General features: G+C 38.3%; 3 protein-coding genes and 1 non-coding gene across 5 annotated transcripts; 2 read left to right on the top strand and 2 right to left on the bottom strand.

The window, feature by feature from the left end:
- The first annotated feature begins 2,932 nt into the window (after positions 1–2,932).
- LOC103716493 (kinesin-like protein KIN-10C) lies at positions 2,933–8,916 on the top strand. The gene is made up of 16 exons (XM_008804519.3): positions 2,933–3,251; positions 3,344–3,509; positions 3,606–3,806; positions 3,906–4,077; positions 4,184–4,389; positions 4,478–4,761; positions 4,864–5,041; positions 5,135–5,272; positions 5,392–5,532; positions 5,607–5,697; positions 5,802–6,079; positions 6,158–6,204; positions 7,978–7,999; positions 8,084–8,152; positions 8,238–8,276; positions 8,406–8,916. The coding sequence occupies exons 1-16, from the start codon at positions 3,037–3,039 to the stop codon at positions 8,448–8,450; spliced, it is 2,292 nt and encodes a 763-aa protein (XP_008802741.2). The 5' UTR covers positions 2,933–3,036; the 3' UTR covers positions 8,451–8,916.
- Positions 8,917–9,010: 94 nt separating this feature from the next.
- On the bottom strand, positions 9,011–10,489 carry LOC103716494 (metallothionein-like protein 2A). Its single transcript, XM_008804521.3, has 3 exons — positions 10,348–10,489; positions 9,710–9,787; positions 9,011–9,442 (listed from the first exon to the last, which is right to left on the bottom strand). Exons 1-3 carry the CDS (start codon positions 10,410–10,412, stop codon positions 9,352–9,354), a joined length of 234 nt encoding a protein of 77 aa, XP_008802743.1. The 5' UTR covers positions 10,413–10,489; the 3' UTR covers positions 9,011–9,351.
- A 2,997-nt stretch (positions 10,490–13,486) lies between these two features.
- TRNAK-CUU lies at positions 13,487–13,559 on the bottom strand. Its single transcript has one exon. It is a non-coding gene; the product is annotated as a tRNA-Lys (tRNA).
- Positions 13,560–13,622: 63 nt separating this feature from the next.
- LOC103716495 (dolichyl-phosphate beta-glucosyltransferase-like) lies at positions 13,623–22,248 on the top strand. 2 transcript variants are annotated; one of them, XM_008804522.4, is made up of 11 exons: positions 13,623–13,721; positions 13,822–13,892; positions 13,990–14,047; positions 15,318–15,424; positions 16,441–16,486; positions 18,722–18,856; positions 19,066–19,155; positions 19,292–19,426; positions 19,506–19,589; positions 19,735–19,799; positions 21,711–22,248. In XM_008804522.4, the coding sequence occupies exons 1-11, from the start codon at positions 13,659–13,661 to the stop codon at positions 21,895–21,897; spliced, it is 1,041 nt and encodes a 346-aa protein (XP_008802744.2). In that variant the 5' UTR covers positions 13,623–13,658; the 3' UTR covers positions 21,898–22,248. The 2 variants fall into 2 exon arrangements, with proteins under 2 accessions (XP_008802744.2, XP_008802745.2); XM_008804523.3 differs by lacking the exon at positions 18,722–18,856.
- The last annotated feature ends 273 nt before the right edge of the window (positions 22,249–22,521 follow it).

Raw genomic sequence — 22,521 nt, 5'->3', positions numbered from 1 at the left:
AGATCAAGAAAGGTGCATATAGGGGTGGGAAACGAATCATTGCACAAGCAAATTGTTGAGATTTCTATTCCATGTTTATCTCATCATTCTTTTCTTATCTAGTGAGCATATTTTATCTAGAGTGTTTTTTTACACTCAAAAGCAGGAACTATGCCAATTCCAGATTATGTATTTCTTCTAGTTAATTACTTCCACATATATAAATTCATTACTAAGCACCAATTATGCAGTAATTTTAGTTCGCGATCGAAATAGGAATAGATTGGAATAGGAATTGGAACGGCTATATTCCTTAATGTGTTTGGTTCGTGATTGGAATAGAAATCAGAATAGAATATGAATATTATGGAAGAGTAGGGAGTAAGTTTAGAAAAATCAGAGTATTTCCGTTCTTTTCTGGAATTGAAATGGAAATGAAATTTCTCCCAACCAAACTGTTGGAACGGGAGTCATTCATTTTCCATACCAGAGTCCAACTCCTTCCAACCAAACATGCCTTAATAACTGAGATTGATTGTGGTGTCAAATTATTTGCTAGCTATATTTTTTATATAGTCATATATTGTTGGGACTCCATCAACAAAATAAGCAAAATGGCTAGTGTTCTTCATGCAACTATTTTATGGTCTCATGGTGGGTCCCTCTATTGCATGAAGTTGCTGCACTAAGCAATTTGATATCCATGAAGGGCTGGCATCAGTTCGAGAGCTGATAGTTTGAAAATTCTCAAAGCCTCCGTGGGTCATGATTTCGATCCACAAATCCAACGAATCGATTGGATAGAGATTACCGACCAAGCCTTCTCTTCCCCATACACATATATGTTATCTCTATCTTAGACAAGACAAACCTTTATCCAGTTTATGATATTTTACATCTTTATAAAGAAAATCCTTTTTCGAGGTTTGATATTTCGACTACAAATCAAAAAATTAATCAAAGTAGAGCAAAGCACATGCAATTCAATTGTGCCACCAAGTTTGAACCCCTGACCTACATGTCAAAATCTTAAATTAAAACTCAAATTCACTTACCACTAAGACAATTAATTGATATGATATCATTTTTTTTCTCTCCTTCTGAATGTACATGCCAAACTAGTTAGTATTTTTATGTTTATTTCTTGTATAATTCATGGGGAAACAGATCACATGTAGTTTTATAGAACTAAAGTTGGCTATATAGATGATTTTCATGGGCATATGCTGACACTGTTGTCATTACGAGCTTCATAAATTCTTAAAAACATATAGTTTGTACTATAAAATGCTTTCTCTTGCAGGTAAAGATGGTTCAACTTAAACTATGTTTTCGTGGAACTTCTTTCATCAACCATTACATAAGGGTACAAACTAGTTCTTTAAGAGTTGGTATTAAAAGAGTTAGATTTTAGCCCAGCATATTTTCTTCCTCCTAATTTTATATCAAAAATATATATATATATATATATATATCAATTTTAACAAATCTGAAATTTTAACCTAAGAAATGCTAAACCGAACTCTATAGGTGTCATGCAGCCCCCAGAGCCAATAGCTATCTCATGAATTCGATTCATGTATATTCTACCATTATACTTGAATTATTCTGTTTTGTTAAAAAGGCGGCGAGATGATTAATGAGAAATCATAATCGGTTGCATGCTTGTATTTGCATATCCGAGAATTTGTCATTTCCTTTTGACTTAAGATTAATAAATTATCCAATTTTAAGATTATTAAATACATTTCAGACAGAGAATATCAAGGGACCAAACACTGTTTGATTCCCTCCATTGATTACATAAACAAATTACGTAAAGCAGATGGAGCCTAGATTTGGGGTAGTTCTATATACACCCCCCCTATTGCTCAGGACACCCCCCAAAAACCAAAAAGAAAATACCCAAACTAACCTTTAGTGTAATTACCATATTGCCCTTGAAATTTTCTCATACACCCCCTTCCTCCTCCTCCGTTTCGTTTTGAAAAGAAAAAAAAAAACACCCCTCAAACCCCCCTTAAACCCCTCCTCCCCCGTTCCCCCTTCTCCCTCTCGTCGCCGGCATTCTCCCGATCTCCGACCACCTCGCCGGCTTCTTCCGGAACCACCTCGCCGGCTTCTCCCGAAATTTTTTTTTTTCACGGTTCGTGCTCCGTTCGGCACTGGATCGCCGAACAAAAGGCTTCTGTTCGGCTGAACAGTGCCGAACAGAAGCCTTCTGTTCGGCAACCCTCAACCGAACAGATCTGTTCGGCTGCACAGTGCCGAACAGAAGGCTTCTGTCCGGCACTGTTCAGCCGAACAGAAGCCTTTTGTTCGGCGATCCAGTGCCGAACGGAGCACGAACCGTGAAAAAAAAAAATTTCGGGAGAAGCCGGCGAGGTGGTTCCGGGAGAAGCCGGCGAGGTGGTCGGAGATCGGGAGAATGCCGGCGACGAGAGGGAGAAGGGGGAACGGGGGGGTTTTGGGCGTTGGCGAGGTGTTTTGGAGGGGAAGAGCGGGGTGGGGGGGGTTTGGGGGGTGTAGAGAGCAATTTAGGTGAGGGGGTGGGGAGGGTGGGGGGTAATTTAGGAATTTTTAATTTTTTAGGGGTGTCCTTAGCAAATGGGGGGGGGTGTAGAGAGTATTTAATTTTTTTTTAATTTTTGGGGGGTGTCTGGGGGGTGTATATAGAACCACCCCTAGATTTGATGGTGCTTGTATTAAAGCTGACGGATCCATCCACTAGCTTTTACCTTTTTCTGCGGTGAGAATTTGAAGTTCGAAATTTAAATTTAGCTCGGCGTACCGCAACCGATGCGAAACCCTCTACGTGGCCTTATCCATTTTACGACTTCACGAGTTTCCCGTTTTGCCCGCTCTGTGGTATCCCCTGCCTGCCCTTCGCCCCTATTCTGACACGCGGTCCACCAGACCGTGACCTAGTTCAAATTCAAACCGCTCTCCGCCAACGGTCCTCAAGATCCAACGGTCAACCACCCTGCGACCCCGGCCCCCTTCTCCCGCACCTCTGGTTCTCCCTGCTTCTCTTCTTCCTCTAGATCTCTCTATGCGATGGCAAATCCAGCAGCAAATTCGCAATCTTCCATGGGACACGTCTCGTCAAATACGTTCTCATCCCAAGTCAGAGTTGTGCTGCGAGTGCGTCCTTTTCTTCCTTCGGAGATCACGTCCAAGGAGAAGAGCCCGATCCCATGCATCACTCTGCTCGACCTGGATAATCGTATCGGTAAGGAAGTCACCGTTCACATCAAAGACCAATGGACAAGGTGACACCCCTGTTCAATTGTAGAGTTTGCAAGTTAATTACATTTTCCTTTGTTCTGGGGTTGCCAGTTCTGATCTTGATCTCCGCATGCAGCCGAAACGAGTGCTACAATTTAGATTCATTCTTTGGGCAAGAGGACCGCGTGGGTCATATCTTCCAGAGGGAGGTCAGTACTGTGATCCCGGGAATCTTTCAAGGATTACATGCTACTGTCTTTGCTTATGGGGCAACAGGAAGTGGAAAGACCTACACAATGGAGGTGAGTTGATTCGAGAAATACGAGTCCTGATACCACGACATTCTCCACTTCTGTTCTCTATTAGAGGTATGATGACTCGATTGGTTGACGAAGCAGGGGACGAAGGACGAACCCGGCCTAATTCCCTTGGCCATGTCAACCATTCTCTCTTCGTGCAAGAACGCACAAGGCTCCGTGGAGATCGCGTACTATGAAATTTACATGGAACGGTGTTATGATTTGTTAGAGCCTAAGGCGAAGGAGATCATGACTCTCGATGACAAGGAGGGAAGGCTTCAAATGAAGGGACTTTCTTGGGTAAGGTCTTCCAGCCAGCCGCGTAGCTAGCCGTCCACCTTTTTTTGAGTTGAAAATTGATTAATTTTCTTGTTCTTACTTTTTTTCGATGATTTTAAGGCCCCCGTGCACTCGATGGATGAGTTCTGTGATGTCTTTTCTACCGGTGTCCAAAGGAGAAAAGTAGCACACACAGGTCTTAATGATGTTTCTAGCAGAAGCCATGCAGTGCTTGCCATCGCTGTTACGAACGGTGCTGTTAAGGGGAAGCTTAATCTCATAGATTTGGCAGGTATTTGCCTTCTTGAGAGCCTTTTGTTTCCATTTTTTTAGATTACTGAAATTAATGCTCAAGCGGCATTTTTATTGTTTACATTTTCGTTTTAAATCTTCTATAGGTAATGAAGATAACAGAAGAACCTGCAATGAAGGAATCCGCCTACAAGAGAGTGCAAAGATTAATCAGTCTTTATTTGCTCTATCGAACGTCATATATGCTCTCAACAACAACGAGCCACGGATTCCCTACCGAGACAGCAAATTGACAAGGATACTGCAGGATTCACTGGGAGGGACGAGTCATGCTCTGATGATCGCTTGTCTCGTAGGAATTTTAGATATTATGCTAGAATTCTTTTTTGATGGCTTTGTTTCAACGTGCACTTGAAGCTTTACTGGATCTTTTGGTGCAGAATCCGGCGTCGTACCAAGAAGCTGTCCACACCGTCAGCTTGGCTGCTCGCTCTCGCCAGATTGTAAACTATGTGGGTTCTGCCAACAAAAAGGAGACTCCAAAGGTGAAAGTTGATATGGAGGCAAAGCTTCGAGCCTGGCTTGAATCTAAAGGCAAGAACAAGAGAATTCAAAGAATGAATGGCTCTTGTTCTCCGTTTTTGGGCAAAACTCCAACCTCTATTCGCTATCTAAAGCAACCAGGATCAGTTCGGTCTTCGGCGAAAGTAAAGACTACTGATAGGTCAGTCTCTCTTTCAGTCTTTTTATCTACCTACTAGTTTCTTTTCTTATGCTCTCTATTTGCTTACAGTATGTCTTGTTTTACTTGGTGTGTTGTTCACAGGAAGCTATTTGATTCAGGGGCTCCTATTTCAACTACCAAGAAAGTATATGCTCATCATCAACCAGATGACGCATTATTCACAGACATGAATGCTCTCACTAATTTACATTCATTTTTGCATCAGAGAAACATATTTTCAAGTGTTCTTGCTGCAAATGATGCATCACTCTTGAAGCAAGTAAGTTTGGTCCCTTATGAAGTATGCTTCATGCGCTTCAGACTTCAGTTTTTCCTTTTTATGTTATATTTGATATATATGTTTCTTAACCAGAAAATAGGTCCATTTGAAGTAGATGAAGTAGTCCAGCATGACATCAGGCTTGACAGCTCTTCATGCGTTTTAAAGGATGAGATCTGTCAAGGTTGTACACATGCTTTGCTCGACAGGGATCAAGAAAAGACATCTGAGGTTTGTCGTTATACATTCTTACTTGAAAAAAAAAATGGAAATGTGTATCATATGTGAATGTAAATTCTCCCTTGGTGTACCTTGAATTATGATCATTTCTTTCCTGAATTTTTTAATAGAATTTACACTCATGCGGAGCTAGCTATTCTAAAGAACATGATGATGGTCTGCTAAATTATTGTTCATCGCTTCACGCATATGAGAACTCTGACACATATATGGCAACTCAAGATGACGGCGAACGGTTAGAGCCATCTAAGGTAAAGTTTTAAATCTTAAGTCTTGTTAGAGACAACATATAAATTTAAAATTTCATTGTGAAACTCTTTTGTAGGCTGTACCATTGTCCCTCAATGGAGCCAATGATGATAAGAGAGAGAAGAGTACCAATGATGCTAAGTTTTTCAGGACATTCGATCTACCTGGTATCATCTAGTTCTGTCAAATTCAGTAACGTCATATAAATTTATTAGTTTGTAATGAGGAACTTAGATCTAGGTTGTTGTTTTTTATGTCATTATTTGTGCAGGAACCCCTTTTAACGAGGAGAATTTACATCTTCCTTCTATAAATAATGTGGGATCACCAGCAACCACTGAAAGGATCAGAGAATTGCAGAATTCTCCTAGAAAAGTTCTGTCTCCAATTTCATCCAACATAGGACCAGTCAAGCATCTATCATCCGATGATCGTGTTTGTCTCATTTTGTTAGACCCAAAAACTCCAAAATCAGCTTGTGAGAAGGATGAAGTTGGAATTTTTGGCACCCCTCTTGACAAATTCAATGCACTGAGCTCTAACTTGAAGGTTTGCCTAGATACTTAATTGCATCCTTTAGTTGGCAGTCACGTTTTATGTTACTGATGAGGCCATTTCTATTCACAGGAGTCTCTTCTTCAAGAATATCTTGCATTCTTGAATATTGCTAGCAAGTAAGTTTTGCTCTCCCAATGTGATTACATCATCTGGAAAGTTCTTGCAAATTTGTCATTGCATGCTTCCTTCTATCTGCATTCTGAAGTAATTTCTGATCGACGAATTGTTTGTGGTATTATATTCTTCGACCATGAAAGTTGCTAGTTCCTGTTTAGTATAGAGTTTAGTGGTGATTATGTAGAAGCATGATAAAAGGAATTAAGAACTGCATAATGTGATTAATATGAAATTTAAAGATATCTATTATATTTCTGGAAAAGTTATAATATGACCTAAATAGCATAGACTTTTTTTTCCTTTAGGAAAATATAATATGGATTTTGTAAGAGGAGGTTGGTTCGTATCAAAAGTTTGGACTAAAATGCTTGCAAATGTTTTTGGAGATTAACTTCCTTGGTGAAAATATTAAGTAATTATTGAAGTATTATTGGGTTTCAATGTTACTGATGGTTTTTGATCTGGAACTTGTTGAATCCATTAATCAGTCAAAGCAAGATTGGGTCTGTTACTTTCTTCTCTATGTTTGGGTGACTATGAGGGATTAGGAATCCTAGGTTCACAGGGACAAAATCAACCTATAATGTTAGAATGGGTTCATTCAACTTAAGCCCATCAATCAGGTGAAAGATATAAATAGCAGAAAAGCAAAAGACAACAACAAGTGATGATTATATTTGTTTATCTTTAGCAGATTTGAGAGCATCCATGATAGTGATGTTGGGAAGCTTGGAAATTGTATCTATTTTCCATATCTTCTATTCTATCTTCTGTATCTTATTTATCGTCGATTTCTGGTGAATTTTCTTCTCTCATATTCTGTTTCTCCTTTGTGTTTACATTCTGTTTAACCTACGCCTTAAAGCAAGATTGAAGAGAAAGAAAGAAATGAATAATGAAATGGAACATGTTAGAATATCCCTTCCATCCAGTATGATTTGAACACAGATGTGATAATACATATTTGAGCAGAACATTAATTACCAGATAATGGAGTGATTTTGGTAGATACAGAGTCTTGGTGGAAATCAAGAACTTTATGTAAGCATCTACAGTTCAACTGATGGTGCTAATTCTCTCTTAAGCTTGTTAGTCTACATTATTGAAATTATTAAACTCTGGTATGAGGTCATTATACTTTGGATCATGGAGATCTCTCGAGTGCCAACGAAAAAGTTTTGCCACGAATTACAGATTGTAGTGATGTTTATACTATTTGTTTTGGAAATGAAGAAAATTGTTTTCTCTCGAGTTTCAATGAGCATGTTATCATGTTCTTATCATTCAGGAAGGACCTCAAACTGTAAAACAACATTCAAGTTTGACACATGTACAACTCAGATATGCTGTAGTATTTTTCCTTAACATGCTATATGCTGTCTTATTACAAATGTCAAGTTGAATATTGTTCTGTAATTATTTTGTATATTAAACTTCTAGGATATGTTTGCATTCAAAAAGTAACTTTTTGAAGTGGGGAATGAAGGATTAATTTTGTTTTTGTGTGCATTAATGGTATACCATATTCGAAATTGTTAACTGACTTGGTATGAAATTCTCCTGCTTATTAAGGATTATTACAAATGTCAAGTTGAATATTGTTCTGTAATTATTTTGTATATTAAACTTCTAGCATATGTTTGCATTCAAAAAGTAACTTTTTGAAGTGGGGAATGAAGGATTAATTTTGTTTTTGTGTGCATTAATGGTATACCATATTCGAAATTGTTAACTGACTTGGTATGAAATTCTCCTGCTTTCTACAAACTCAGGGAGGAGCTTATGCAGTTAAAGGTAATAAGAGATGTTTGTTAATCATATATCAAGAAGAACCAATTCATCATATGCAAAGGCTAATTCTGGATACTCTATCACCAGGGTATTGGTCAAAAAAGAGCGGAATACATCCTCGAGCTGCGGGAGCACACACCCAGACCTTTGAAATCAGTAAGCTAATCTAAACCCTTAAAAGTTAGATGGAAACGCATGACTTGAAGCTGGTGCTGAAAATATAAATTAATGATGATTACAGCTCTCTGATTTGGAGAAGATAGGCCTCTCTTGCAAACAGGTAGATTGTCAAGTCTTTTATTAAATGCCTCTTCATTTTATGATCCAGATATTTTGAGATAACTTTTAAAGAAACTAGAGAGAGAGAGAGAGAGAGAGATGCCACTGACCTACTCCTTTCTTTCTACAGGTGAATGACATGTTCAGAAGAGCAGCCAGAGGAATCTTTAATTAACAAGACCTTTGCTGTGCAATAGGTTTCGAGGAGATATCAATTCATCCGGTCTGATCTAACGACCCACTTGTACTGATTGCTGAATTGTGGCTACAGCTTCCATCTGACAGAGGCTCAGCAATTTCTTTGACAATGAAGCCAGCTAAAACAGCTTGTTCTAAACTGAAGTGTGGCAACACCATAGTTGCTTTCTAGAAGTTAGAACATTCATCAGTTAAGGAATTATTCTGAGAGCCTGAGTTGATAATCTCCTTTAGGGTCAATGCCAATGGTGGTCAGGTTTATTGTTTTCCTCCTTTGGATCTTTTTAATTAATGGCTGCTGCTGCTATTATTGTTGTCCACCATGAACATGTTATATAGGTTTTTAAGTTATTGCTATGTATTCAGACTGGGTTTGCTTGGCAAATCATGTGATTGTTACCATGTCTGAAGAGTATTTTAGCATTAACACTAGCCTTTACTCACCGGAATGATGATGGTGTATCGTTTAACCATGAATTTTTTGAAGAGAGCCATCAATCTGTCTAAAGGCACAGGCCAGGCAAGTTTTGGAACAATAAGAACATAGACCACCTTATTGTACAATACAAGCAGAGCCAAATTTTCACATGGCAAGTTCCAGACAGTACACAAATATTATTTTTATGGATCCAACTTTTCCACTCAGATCAACAAGAGCATCAAATATAACAAGCACATCATACACAGTAGCTTGGCAATCCGAACACAAGATGGCCACAGCAACAACTATTACTGAGAGGACCTCGTCATGTAATTTGTAGCCATGGCCTCTTATTTAACTTACCAGTCTTCACACAAAGCTAAACACACCACACCATCATATCTGCAAACCTAGAACTCATTCTCTTTTTAAGGCAAGCAAGCTTCTCACTGGGTCATTAGCAGTTGCAGGGGTCACAGGTGCAGTTAGATCCGCACTTGCAACCTTCGGTCGTGGACCCAGTAGCCATCTCAAACCCTTCAGAGTGCCTATAATCAAGAAAAGAAAAGCTGAAGAGTTATGTATAACTAAAATCTATCATCAGTAATATTAATGTCTCTCTCTTAAACATTAATTAGAGAGAAACTTAAGGTTGGTTGATCCATGAAGCATAAGTAGTAATTTTCTGAAAATGAGCTAGGAAACTACGGATACCATATAATGTGATCCTATACTTGTTTTTTTTTTTTAATAATTTGGATTTATGTCAGTTTTAAGAGAGGATTAATAATTAAGATTCTAGGTAGAAACAAAACCCCTTCAGAGGTGCAACCCCAAGGACCATGCTTTCAGAGGTGATGGTCTTCTCAGCCGACTCAGGATACATGTTGCATCTGCACGCCAGAACAGAATAAATTAAGAAATCAAAATAGTATGCAAGAAAAGATATTCTCTACAACCAGAATTCAGAAGGTTGGAGAAGGATGAATTTGTAGTGGATATTGGTAAAAGGCAAAGAAAATAGTGGAATCGCAAAAAACATAAATTAATCCAAGGACAAGAAACAGATAATAGGGAAGAAAACTTCAGCAAGATAGCATGCAATTCCTACAGCGACAAAAGGAAGTGCATGGATTGATGAAAAGAAAAGAAAATGCATCTATGAATCCTCAAATGATCAGATAACAAATCACATGCCTGGCCTCCCATATCAATAAGTGAAAACAGAATACAGAAAACTAGTCCCTCTTAATTTTTTAAAAAATAGTGATATCAATTAAGAGAAGAAGAAGAATTAAAAAAAAACTGTCCAAACTCCTTATCACAGCCTAAATATAAAGAAACATAAATAACTAGTCAGGGGAGGAGAGAAAAAAGAAAGAAAGAAACCCATAATGAAATCATGAAGAAGAGTGACACAGTTAAAGATTAATGATATTGATCATATTTATACCCTCCACATCCACTGCTGCAGTTGCAGCCATCTCCACAACCACAGCTCCCGCTACAGCAAGACATTTTCTCCTCCTAAAATGAAAGATAATTTGAAGAGCTACAACAAGGAAGAAAACTCTAAGCACGACGCAGAGAAGGAGGCCGAGGTCTGAATTTATAGAAGGGAGAGGAGAGAGCGTCGCCTATCCGCCGTCTACGTGTCAGCATTCTATGCGTAAAAAGTAGGGAGTCCACTATTTGGTACCATAAATTTGAGTACTGTTTGATTGGAAAAAAATTTAGGTGATGCCACTTTTATGACATGCAGCATCTCGTGCTAACTTTTTATGTCAACGGTATGTTGATGTAAGAAACTTGTAGGATTAGGCAGTATCTTATGACATTTTCTTACAAAATTTTAAAGTATATTTGAAAAAGTCTACAAGCTAATCGGCAAAACATTGATAGTGTTTATAATTGGTGGAGGCCTAAGTCATTGCAATGTTATTATACTAACTCTCTTCCTCATTAGCTATGGGGTAATTAACTACACATTTGTGGAGCCTACAATATTATATTTTGAATTATCACGATTTTTGCTTCCTCGTTAAGCAAATAGCCGATTGCCTTCCCAACTTTGCTGTCAATGATATGGATGAATTGTGTTATTGATTATTCTGATAGGGTTAAGTTTAATGGGATAAGATTCTTTGTCTATGCTAAATACTAGTTTTAGTTGTGCATTATTATAGCGACTAAGCAAGCAATCTCATGCAATTTGATGTATTTCATGGATTATGTTCGGCTTCTTATCATTGGTCATGATATCCTTTGGAAATGCTTTCATTGTCATTTTATTTGATTCAACTTTCAAATCCGGCCAGGCTGAATGTGAATTGAACTTGGCCTCACCTATATTTCACCAATGGACATCAACTAAAAAACAAAAAAATAAAAAATAATCCTATTTGTTTTTGTTTCTTTTGTTGTCAATGAAAAAGGAGAAGAAGAAGAGCTGGGCGTGAGGATGACTTGAAAGGTTAAATAAATTCCAACAGGATTATAAAATATATAAATGCTAAATTTGGTCAAACTAAACCCTAACACCAATCATGCAATCCCTTGCAAGAATTGAGGCATGATTGCATCCCCTCTTGTGTCATTCCAACATAAAACAACCGTATCATAATATTAATTACCTAAAAATTATCTAGACAGGCAAAACCTATACTTAATTGCATTCAAGATTCCAAACGATATCACACTGCATGCGTTTCGATTGTCAAGTTATTTGATCAACCAAGCCAAATGCATGATATGTATCAAAAGCTATTTATTGGAGTTATGATAAGGTATTTTTCAAGTCTTTGCATACATCGGAATAAATGTGACGTGTCAATGTATCTTGGAGGAACTAACGATAGAAAATCCTGTAGGTGGCATTCAGAAATATATATACCGTTATCATACCTTAGAAATATATATACCATCGTCATATCTTAGAAAGAGTTAGATAATATATTCACCTCCGTAAAGATATATGACATATATGCTCCACTCAAGCTTGCTTCTTCTTAGAACCTCTCTCCATCACCTTTATAGCCGAGAAAGTATTGGTCGGACCAGGTGCATCAGCTTAGTGCTAGACCATTTCAACCATGAATTAACACACACAAAGATGGACAAAATAATAATAATAATAAAGTGACAAGGTAGCAGTGCAAATGTGTTTTGGCATGTTAGTTCGTGGTTAGACTGGTCCACCAGCTTAGCAGTGGACCTAGTCCAACCAAAAATTTCACCTTCCCGCTTGAGTTTATCATGCCATGATGGTTATACATGGTTCTGTTTAAGTTTCAGACTCGAGCTGTAATGCTTGAGGCATGTACTCATTCACAAATGCATCTTGGTAATGGCGTTTGAAATGTTGATCTTAGCTTAGTGCCAATCCACACTGATGCCAACTTGAGAGAGATTTTAGGAGGGAGACAAAAGCTATTGATTTTCTTCTTGCTAGTGCAGGGTTATACATGTTTTTGTATGAATGAAATCTTGGGTGTGGCTATTCATCCATCATTCACTATTACATTCTGATTTATATTTACATATCTCAATAGATTATTATTTTTGTATAAATCTGGTAGTACTAGTGAAGAGTAAATAGGTGGTGGAGCATACGAAATCTGTCGAAGTTGGGATCCTCTTCTATTCGTACCTAAATTAGAGAGGGCCGTATCTCTAATCATGACAATTGCACCAATCATGGATGGTTGTGATTGAAGAACCTATCCTCTTCAATTCACATACGAATTGGAGAGGATCCTGGATCGATGCGATGAACCTACATATCTCAATACAATTGCTATATTCTCTCTTCCCTCATTTGCTATTTACTAAACCTTTATCTTTATTACTTTTACTCATATAAACAGTCAACAAACATCAAAACATTCACAACTCCAAACAGTAGCAGACCTCTTCCTGCAATCTCTAATACGACTCACGATGTTTCCTTAACAAAGATCTTTGTCATAGATGGTCATCAATGCCTTCGTTTAACTCATTTTTAGGAGAGAATGTGATGCGGTATGCTATAATGTTGCATGGGAAATTTTGAGCCACATGATTCTATAAGCTGATTTTTAGTTGTAACTACATGATTCTATAAGCTCTCTATATGTTTGTTATTGGAAATAATAATACAATGCAGCTTAGCATCTAATTTGCTTCTTTATAGCGTAAGAAAGGGGATGGCTGCACGTATTGCTATCTTTGTGACAAGTATAATTATTGAATTTTTGATATTTCTACTAAACCATTCTAGGAGGCTCTCTATTTATCCTTAATTTTGGACACCAGATAAGCAGCTTCCTTTCTCCTCCGAACACCAATTGTTTTGCAATTATATATCAGTTTAGCTTTTATATGAGGGAGAAAAAAATGAAGAGAGAGAGAGAGAGAGAGCGAGCGCATCATATAAGAGGGGCAGGGTACTTATCAGACATAACCTAAGGCAACTAAAAAATAAATAAACATTTAACTGCGTAAGTAGAAGCTAAAAATAAATAGATAAATTGTGATACTAGCATTTATTCTACGTGAATAAGTGGTTAATAAAAAATACATCGAGCCGAAGAAAACATAATGGCTTAAAAAAGCGCCCACCGTGGGGCTCGAACCCACGACCACAAGGTTAAGAGCCTTGCGCTCTACCGACTGAGCTAGACGGGCTTGGGAGAGGGGGTCACAACAAAATGTATTTAACTTTACTTCATAGGTATTGCATCATAGTCAGCTAAACCCTTGACATCGTCGACGCAACGGTAGAAGATGGGCTGGTGGTCTCTCTTCCCCGATCCCCATCTCGCCCTCTCCCTCTTCCTGTCCTCTCTGGTTCGTCTCCCCCCCCTCCCATCCCAAACCCTAAACCTAATCCCCCTTTCCTATCTCCTCTCACGATCGATTGTTTCTTTCGCCTCTTCTCTCTTCGCAGGCGTTGATCTTGGCGCTCGGCATTGCGGCCTTCTTCCTCGAATACGTCAGAAAGATCGGATGCAAGCACTCGTAAACCCTCCATCCTTTCACCTCCCAGTCCAAACCCTCTTCGCCTTTCTTGCCATCTATCTTCCTTCTCGTTTATAAATTTCGGACCTTATTGCAGGCTCGAAAGAACTGCCGCCTTGGATGCCTTCTTCGAGGACCCCAACTCGTTGAAGAAGGTAAGCAAGCCAACGTTATGAACACTTGATTTTTTGTTTGAGTGCTTCCGTTTTTGTCTTGGTTTTATGAACCGCTGATGAAAAATTTCTGGTATTATCGATTTTGTATTGTTGTTCCTGATCGAGTGTTTAGATAATGTAGAAAATTATTGGATAATTAGATTCACTTGCGTGGACATAGATTTAATGAATCTGGACTTCACAATGCAGTATTAGATAAATAAAATAAACTGGATTTGGGGTTTGGGCACTGAAATAGAAACGTAGATCTGGAGCTTGTGCACCTTTGTCACATCATTGACAAGAATGTCATGCGAACTAGTGGATGTGCGGATGGGATGTGAATTCATGACTTCTTGAAGTTTTGTTTACTATATTGAGTTTTTCTATGCAAAAAATGCTCTTTTCAAGTTAATTCAGTGAGTTTCATGGCTTTAGGTTCTTGGCTAGGGTTTCAATCCAGAGATTTATTATGTGTAAATTAGAGGAAACTGAGATTGCTTGAATGCGTGAGACACTACGTGTATATCTAGCATATTTTCCAAATAATTCCAGATCTATATAGAATATACACATAGTAAATTCATAGTCCTCTTTCAACTAATACAATTTACATGTTTCGCTCTCTTTGATTTCTATGATTTCGATTAGATGTATAGAGTGGTATTTAAGAAGGTAGTTTGAAGACAAAAATAAAAGAAATGCACTACAAGAAGTATAGACCAATCATTTGGAAGGTAAAGTCAAGATACAAGAAGCCCCAGCCAGACTACTAGGAAGATACAACAAAGTGCCATCAAACATGAGATGTTAATCCAAATCAAGTTTGAAAAAATTGCATGGCTGCCTTGTTAGAAGAACATGAGTGAACTCTGGAGATGGGAATAATTTAGAGACAGGAACTTTAGTAACTACCCTTCTTTTATTTCTAGATGTAATTCTGCGGCATATTTAGTGTTTAAATTTAGATTCTCTTTGCCTTAAACCTCTCGCAACCTTTTACTTTGTTTTCCTTTTTATCTTTAATGGAGATCTTGAAGCATAACTTTTGTCTCATTCAACTGTACTCAAGATTGTTGATGTGCTTCAGACTTTAATTATAAGCCCCAGGATGTGCTTCATTTGATGCATGAATTATTTATTTCCATTTACTGACTGCTTCACAAACTTATGAAATTGCATTATCAAAATCAAATATAGCACAAGTAATTTTTGACAACCTTTTCAACTTATATTGGTCGTGCTGATAGTTTTGAATAATTTATGCAAGGTCCCATGTCCTTCTATCTTTGATCCTGCTGAAAAGTATTTATCTTTGATTGTTCCTGCATACAATGAAGAGCATAGGCTTCCTGGAGCTCTTATTGAGACCATAAAGTAAGTGGTTAAATGACTTTTTGAAGTGCATATCAGTCTACTGTTGTATATCAGGTTAAAAGAAATTTCATAGTTATATTTTCAATAAACTTTGTGAAGATATAACTAGTTATTGAGGTTATATATAGTTCATGTATATTATATAGTGGTGTTTGGAGGAGGTTCTTGAGGCTAGTGGATACTAAAATTTTAAGGTATACTTAATTTTTGTGATTGAAGACAACTTGAAATAATCATACTTACCTCTTCTGTATGACAAGTTTCTTTCTGTTGGCTTCGTTTTGTCCATCCTGATTGCAAATAGACATTTCTTAGGGGTTAATTTCTTCCCAGTTAATGAAAAAACTTTTGGTTGCATTGAAATGTCTCAATATTGTGGTAGTGCCTGCTGTTAGTACTTCGAAAGTATGTTACTTCCTAATGCCTGCTGCTTCTTTCCACAATATAAGTGACAACTTGAAGTATATGTAGTAGATGAATGTCATAGTTCCACATTGACTAATTAAAGGGGTGCCACATTGGTTTATTAGCCTGGACCAGTTCTTCTCCCAACATCTTAAGCTTTTGGGCTGTGAGTTTGTGACAAGTGGTATTAGAGCTAGGCCTATTATGTGTTACAACCTTTATTAGTCATGTAGGCCCCTCATTGAGGGTTTCTTGGGTCGTGGAGGATCTAGTAGGGTTGAGTATGACCCAGGCTATGGGTGGCCCCCCTCTCTCTGGTAGGAGCCAACCGTGATGAGGGCGTCATGGGGTTGGATGGGGGAGATTGTCATAGTTCTGCTCTAACTAATAAAGGAGTGTTGTATAGGTTTATTAGCTTGAGCTGATCTTCCTCCCAACAGCTTAAGCTTTTGGGCTCTGAATTCATAACACTTGGGAAACCCTTTTTCGCTCGAAAGATATCTTTTTTGTCATCCATCATTGCATTTTTGTTCTATATGGCTTTCAATTGTAATGCCTTCCTTATCTCTTATGGCAGTACATTTTAGTTATTCAATACTGCTTTTTTGTAGCTATCTCCAACAACGTTCAGCAGTTGAGAAATCTTTTTCTTATGAGGTATGTAAAAACTTTTTAAGGTTAAGTAAACATTATATCTAATCAATTTTGCTTGCTTATGGCAATAATGTAGATTCAGATGATTGAATCTTGAACATAATTTTTACATAAATATTGAAGTGATGGAATCTACTGTACATGTCAGTAATATCTTACTGCCTACACTATATTGCTGCATAATTTGCTATTATGGGTGTTGTATTTTGTGTCGCACAAGTCTATCCAACATTTTCAAAGACACCCTACAATAATCGTGCTTGTTATTTTTTGTTCCGCTATTCATCTTTATCATCCATTGGAGTTGGGTAGTGTTTTCTCCTCGGAAACACGTTTTGCTGTTCTTTAGATACCGAATTTTTCATATACACATAATTTGCTTCCAACAGATGGAATTAACTATAGACATCTGGTATTAATTCCTTTCTTATGAGCTATCGAATCTTACTCATGCAAATCAGAAGGATATACTACAGTGACACCATGTACAATATTCTGAAAATGATATAATGAAGTGTCCTTTATCATCTGCATTGTTGAAAGGTGGGAAATAATACGACCATTTGAGAAAGAGTCTGCTATGGGTCCCAACAATGGGGAGAGGGGAGAAGGAAACTTAGGGCCCATGGGTCTTAAGATACATAGCGTCATTGCGGTATAAAGCACCAATCACCTTGTGAGACATGGCAATAGTTTTTTCTTTTTTCTAAAATAGTACCAGGGTTGGGCCCTGAAGGAATTTTTTGAGAAAACGTAGAAGGAGATCAACTTAGAAGAATGTTATTTTATTAACAATGTGAGACTTAGTAGAAGTTATCACATTCCGATTAAGCATTAGAAAAACATGGGAAAAAAAGAAAGAAACAGTGTGCGGGGGCACCTGAAAGCATGTTGATGATGTGTATCAGGTGATAAATTAATAGCAGGATCTCAAAATCAAAAGCATCTCCAAGCCCATAAGGGCAACCTTTTCCTAATAGAGCCTTGACAGTGTTGCAAGAAGATAGACCGGCATGAAAACTATATCCCTGAGCACAGAATGTTAAAGGATTCAGAGGAGCTATCTATAAATCATTGGTAAAAGAACTCAGGGAAATTACGACTGCTGCTTCCAGCTGTACATGTTCACTATAGATGTTAAATCCTCCCAAGGGATAAGAGATCTTGAAAACTTTAGCTTCTAATGAAGAGCATGTGGTAGCATTTCAAATTTAATTGCATCCTATGACATGCATTGGCAACAGCTAAGACAATCCTCTTTAAACCTAGGCGCAACCGCAATTCTTGAATAACTAGGCAATGAATGAGGTGACCTCTAGATAACTCTTGCAAGAGATGTAATCTTAAGCAATTGCCATCCTTGGGCTGCAGCACATGTTGCTTTATCTTTTCAATGGTGAATGTTCTTCCAAGGAAACCTAAATACCTGAACCTTGAACAGGCGAGCATGAAAAGCTAAATAGATTTTGGCAGCTATTATTCCTTCATAAAGGACCCAGTAGGAGGGAGTAGTATGTCTCTCAAAGAAGATAGAGGACCACTTGCAGATCAAAGTACTAGGGTATATTTAGCATGTAATCTGCATATAGCTGATGGTTGATCAACACCCTCCTTCAACTAGAGGCAATCTAATGAGTAAACCATTCTGCTCTTTTTTGCAATTATCAGACTTAGGGCCTCGCTCAGCAATAAGGAAGAGTGGTGGGGAAAGAGTTCCTTTATGTTCAAAGGCCTTTAATGGTGAGATGACTCATAGCATATACATTAATAATGATACAGAACATTCAAGAAAGAAAGCAAATCACTTCTTACCATTTCCTTTCAGATAGTTCCTTTCTTTTGGCATTTCCTTTTTCCCTTACATCATTCCACATGTATTAAATTATGTATCCTGGCTACTTTATCCAGACACAGCAATTAATGGCTGTTCAAATCTTTTAAATTAAGGGCTATGGTTCCTTGGAATGTTGAAGTGGAGCGTTTCTCTTAGAGAAGCTTAAGGTGGGAAATAAAAGACAATAGGGCTTAGTGACTATGCTACTGAAATAACTTGATCTTGCATCATAACCATATTATAATTTATAGATAACGTTTTCTACACTATTTAGTAGCTTGTAGTGTTGTTCACTGTTGCATCTATGTTGGTTACCACTTGCTCCTGATGACCATAGACTAGTTATCTATAAAAGAAAATTGAGATTTTCCTGATTGTACATTGTTGGACGAGTTCCTAAGCAGGTGTTGATAGTTGATGATGGAAGTACTGATCGGACATCACAAGTAGCATTTGATTTTGTAAGGAAGTACAAGATTGATAATGTAAGGGTTATTCTACTTGGAAGAAATCATGGGAAAGGAGAAGCTATAAGAAAAGTGAGTCCTTTATAGCCTGATGTTTTTCCTCCAAGGCTATCTGGTTGATGTTTAGAGTTATATTTAATAATTATTTGTGATAGAGAGAATGATACACTTGTTATAGTTCAGGATCTTATCTGTTGATGCTGCTAGTTAGGTAAGTTGTTACATCATATGCAGTGGTGATTGATTAATGCTTCCAATTATGTGAAAGCATTGCTAAACAGGGAATGCTCCATTCACGTGGTGAACTGCTTCTAATGCTTGATGCCGATGGAGCAACCAAGGTGACTGACCTTGAAAAGCTTGAAACTCAGGTCTGTTATTCAAATTGCAAATATGTAAACCCAGTCTTCCTATCTAACTTAATCTCATGTTTGCTCTGGATTTCTTTGAGAATTTGCTGAAATAAGATAACAAACTGATTATTTACCTACCTGTTTATTTGCGAAGATACGCGCATTGGCTAAAAAGGATAAAGATAACTTATCTGCTGCAATGCCTAATGGTCTGAGTTTGAAGCTATCGGATATTGAGGTTGCTGCATTTGGTTCTCGTGCTCATCTTGAGAAGCAAGCTCTTGCTACAGTCTGTTTCTTTCCCCCCCCCAATTAGTTTTCTCTAGTCTTACCCTTCTACAATGATGACTATTTATATATTATTCCAGAGGAAGTGGTATCGTAATTTACTTATGAAGGGTTTCCATCTGGTAGTTCTGTTAACTGCAGGTCCAGGAATTCGTGACACACAGGTATGCTTGTATGCTTCATGATGATCCAATCTATCTAGCTATGATGATGATAATATGTGCTTGTAGATTATGGAGTGCCATTAAAAACCTGAGGTTTGTGGGGTTGCATACTTTCTTATAATGTAACTTGTTACATCTGTCACAGTGTGGCTTTAAGATGTTTACCAGAGCTGCTGCCCGGAAATTATTCACAAATATTCGATTGAAGAGGTATCTGCTAAGACATTGTTCATACTGATGACAGCGTTTCTTCTTCTAGAACTGATGTGCTATTTTTGTAGCATCTCTTGTTTTCCTAGCTGTGCCTGTGAGTGGTAATATAGACCTGCAGAACTTTGTTGCATGGGCACTTGAACAGAACCTATATCTCTTTTTTACGAATGCCAAGTGGAAACTTCTGTATCATTCTGACAAATAACCTTAGAGTGATAATATAATATGCAAAATGTGATCATAAGCATAAATTACAGTGCAAGCCTATCATCAGGAAAGGGGACATGGGATTCTCCAAAAATGTGCTAGTCTGACCCATGGTTTTACACTTGAATGGCTGGCCAGTCACCGATGGTCACAGATTCAGTGTCCATTGTAAACCTTGATGATCATGTTGGGTTCCAACACAATTTGAAGAACCTTGGCTAAAGCCAGCTCAACATTACATCTTACAGTCATTGCCAAAAAAAAAGAAAAGATTACTTCATTTCTGGAGAAATTGTCCTAGTCATCTTGGTACTTGCTGCATACTGAAGCTAATTCTTTGGACCGACCATTCTCACTTGTGGATGCAAGTGGAGAATTGATGAGGATCAACTGAATTGTCTTCTTAAAAAAAAACAAACTGAATTTAGTCGTAGTTCCCAACAGCAAAATGCATGCTTAGTGGCTAAATGAGATAATGATCTTGTTAACAGAGTGCCATGAAGCCTAGCCAAATAATCTTATGAAATATCAAACTTCTCCAGATATTCTTGATTTTCCATTTCGCTTTTTCTTTTTCCTTTCTTTTTCTTTGTGAAAGAAAGGGAGGGACTTCTCCAAGATACCTAGGTCCAGATTTTTAGGGCTGCAATGCTCAAAAATTAAATCTAAAACCTCTAGTTGCCAAGCAAAGGAATGTGAAAACCGGGGCAGCCCCAGTTTACAATCAATTTTGCTTTTATAAATTCTTTGATTTAAAAAAAATTAATTATGAATATCAAATTAAATTTGTTATTGGGTAGCAAACTTTGTTCCGAAAGCATGCCTTTCAATGTTGTTGGATCCTGCTCTTTTATTGACATACTCTATCATAATGCTTTCAGTAATCCATCTCTCTTGTTAGGTAGATTTTTCTATTAGTGATTTAAATGGCGTGTTGCATGCCTAGCTGTTTATTTGTTATGCTTATCAATTATGAGATACTATTTCGAGCATGGTCAGTGGAATCGTCCTGAATCGCCCGATTCAGGGCGTCTCGCGCTGTACCGGCCGAGGACCGGAACGGTTCCAGCGATGAAAATGAAAGGAGAAGGAGAAGGAAAAAGAGGAAAAGGGAGAGCGGGGAAGGGAGGGAGAGGAAGGTTGAGGCCGGCCGGCGGAGATCGGAGAGCCGCCGCGTGGAGGGAGCCGCAGAAGAGGGGCTTCGCTCAGGTCCTCTGTTTCGAGAAATAGGGGACTGGAGCCCTTCTTTTACGGCTTTTCGGTTCGCTGCTGGCTCTTTGTTGGCCTCTTTGTTCTCTTTCTTTTCCTCTCTTATTCTCCCTCTCCTCCGTCTTTTCTACTGTATTGGTACAAGCCCGGCACGGCATGGCACAGGCCTGTACCGATCCGTGCTGCCGGACAACTGGTTCGGGGCTTGATATCGGCACAACAGACCATGGTTTCAATATAATCGTCTCACCTTTAAAGGGGTGCTGTGCGGGTTCAGGCCCTTGGGCAACTTTGTTAAAAAAGTCCACCCCTCCCGGGACTCCATATTGTGAACACCATATCGATTAATGGTCCTATCGTTGCCTCACCTTTTCATTTAAGTTTTGACTGAGTATTCCTAAATATTCGAAACTTCAGCTGAAGATCCACCAAGGAAGAAAAAACCATCCTGATAATGGTAATGAAAACTGATGTATTTAAATTTTTATGCAGGTGGTGCTTCGATGTTGAGCTTGTCTACTTATGCAAGCATCTTGGCATCCCGATGATCGAGGTTTCTGTTACCTGGTCCGAGATACCTGGATCTAAAGTGCGCATGACTAGCATCATGCACATGCTTTTTGAGCTTATTCTTATTCGACTGGGCTATGGGCTGGGAATATGGAAAATCTACACCTGACTATCTGTATTGTCTCCCCTGGAGCCAACAAAATCTCCTAATTTTGCCACCATTGGAGCAGCAGGAGGGTTATGAACCAGTCAGGAGTTTGGAATTTCGGGTAGTCTACCACTTCTGTCGATGGGGCACCGCATCTTCATGCATTTGGTGGGCAAACTTTTTTTTTTATGAACTTGTTGCTAGCAGTAGGAAAACACCAGATCAGCATAACCGTATCCAACAAGAACTATATATAGATGCTGCATCAATCATAATCCAACTCCTCTTGGAGCATGTAGCAGCTGATGTCATACCCCTGCTAACATCTGAGTATGGATTTTTCAAGCAATGCGGCCATCATTTATCTGTCTACCGAAGTTGACTCGGTTTACAGCAAGGCCAACGAATCTTCCATCTCTGTATTTTATATTTTTATTTTTGGTGAGCTCATTACGTTCGTCGACAGATGCATCGAACTATATCGAGGTGAATTTGACAATATTATTTGGGCTGTAGAAAATCAGGCACAAAGTAATTTCTGCTGAATATTTAGAATAAGGTATATTTAAATAGAAGGCCAAGAGTTTAGCTTTCGTTGGGAAGACGAGAGCAAGGCGAAAAAATGAAGCCTAGGGTGGTCCTGCC

The sequence above is a fragment of the Phoenix dactylifera genome, chromosome 3 (assembly GCF_009389715.1).
Source record: "Phoenix dactylifera cultivar Barhee BC4 chromosome 3, palm_55x_up_171113_PBpolish2nd_filt_p, whole genome shotgun sequence".
Classification (NCBI taxonomy): Eukaryota; Viridiplantae; Streptophyta; class Magnoliopsida; order Arecales; family Arecaceae; genus Phoenix; species Phoenix dactylifera.
Note: the sequence above shows the minus strand (reverse complement) of the source record. Positions and strands in the feature narration are given on the sequence as shown.